The sequence below is a fragment of the Buceros rhinoceros genome, unplaced genomic scaffold, assembly GCF_000710305.1.
Source record: "Buceros rhinoceros silvestris isolate BGI_N320 unplaced genomic scaffold, ASM71030v1 scaffold38564, whole genome shotgun sequence".
Classification (NCBI taxonomy): Eukaryota; Metazoa; Chordata; class Aves; order Bucerotiformes; family Bucerotidae; genus Buceros; species Buceros rhinoceros.
In genome coordinates, this window is record NW_010410620.1 from 1,768 (window position 1) to 2,750 (window position 983).

Sequence of the window (983 nt, forward strand, 5' to 3'; positions counted from 1 at the left end):
GCCGCTCCGAGCTGTGCGTCCGCTTGTAGTGCACCAGGTGGGACGACTGGCTGAAGCTCTTGTCGCACAGTGTGCACTTGTACGGCTTCTCGCCCGTGTGGATGCGCTCATGCCGGGACAGCTCCGAGAGGTGCTTGAAGGTCTTCTGACAGATGGAGCAGCTGTAGGGCTTCTCCGAGGGGTCGAGGGGCTGCGGATGCTCCGCCTCAGGAGGCTTGTAGGTCTTCTCGCAGATAGAGCACTTCATGGCGTTGCCGTTGTGGACGTTGTGGTGCTGCGCCAGCGAGGTCAGGAGGGAGAAGCCCATCTTGCAGACGCCGCACACGAAGGGCTTCTGCTCCACCTGGATGCACTGGTGTTCGAGGAGGTCGGTGGCCTGGTGGAAGATCTTCAGGCACTGGGTACACTGGAAGGAGCGGTCATGGCCTGGCAAGCACTGGTGCTCGTGGGGGTTGGAGAGGTGGGCGAGGTCATGGCCACACACACCGCATTTGTGGGAGGGCTCCCCGGGCTGGAGGGACGCGTGCTGGTGGTGCTGCAGCCCGGGGTCTGGCTGGAGCAGGATGCCGTAGACGGCGCAGCCCAGCGGGTTGTTGTCGGCAGTGCTGGGCGGGATGGAGTGCTCTGGGAGGGTGGCTGCCCCAGCGTGGTGCTGCTGCGGTGGTGGCGGCGGCTGCTGCGGTTGCTGCTGTGGCTGCTGCCAGCTTTCTGACATGCTTGGGGAAAAAAAACGGGATTTCAGCAGCGACAGCTTCAGCTTCTCGGTTCAGAGGGTTCAAGTAAAAGCAAAAATCAAAAGTACCCAAGATCCTGATTCCCCACTGCTGACCCCCTGAAGTTGAGGACAGAGCCCACAGCCAGGATCTTGGGAAGCAAAGAGGTGACCAAGGTGCCACAGCCTCCTCCTCGGGTCAGCACAAGTCCCTTGTGGAGTGATTTGGTTTGGCTTTTTCTTCTTTTGGACAGAGGAACAGGAGGCAGAA

The 983-nt window shown here is 60.8% G+C and overlaps 1 protein-coding gene across 1 annotated transcript in view; it reads right to left on the minus strand.

Annotated features, from left to right (window-relative positions):
• The window catches only part of ZNF319 (zinc finger protein 319), a gene marked incomplete at its 3' end in the record, with an annotated part of 1,836 nt that extends 1,121 nt beyond the window's left edge, over positions 1 to 715 (minus strand). The window contains exon 1 of the mRNA XM_010135704.1: positions 1 to 715. This exon is cut by the window's left edge and continues 30 nt beyond it. Within this exon, the coding sequence (XP_010134006.1) occupies positions 1 to 715 (715 nt within the window).
• Positions 716 to 983: the final 268 nt, after the last annotated feature.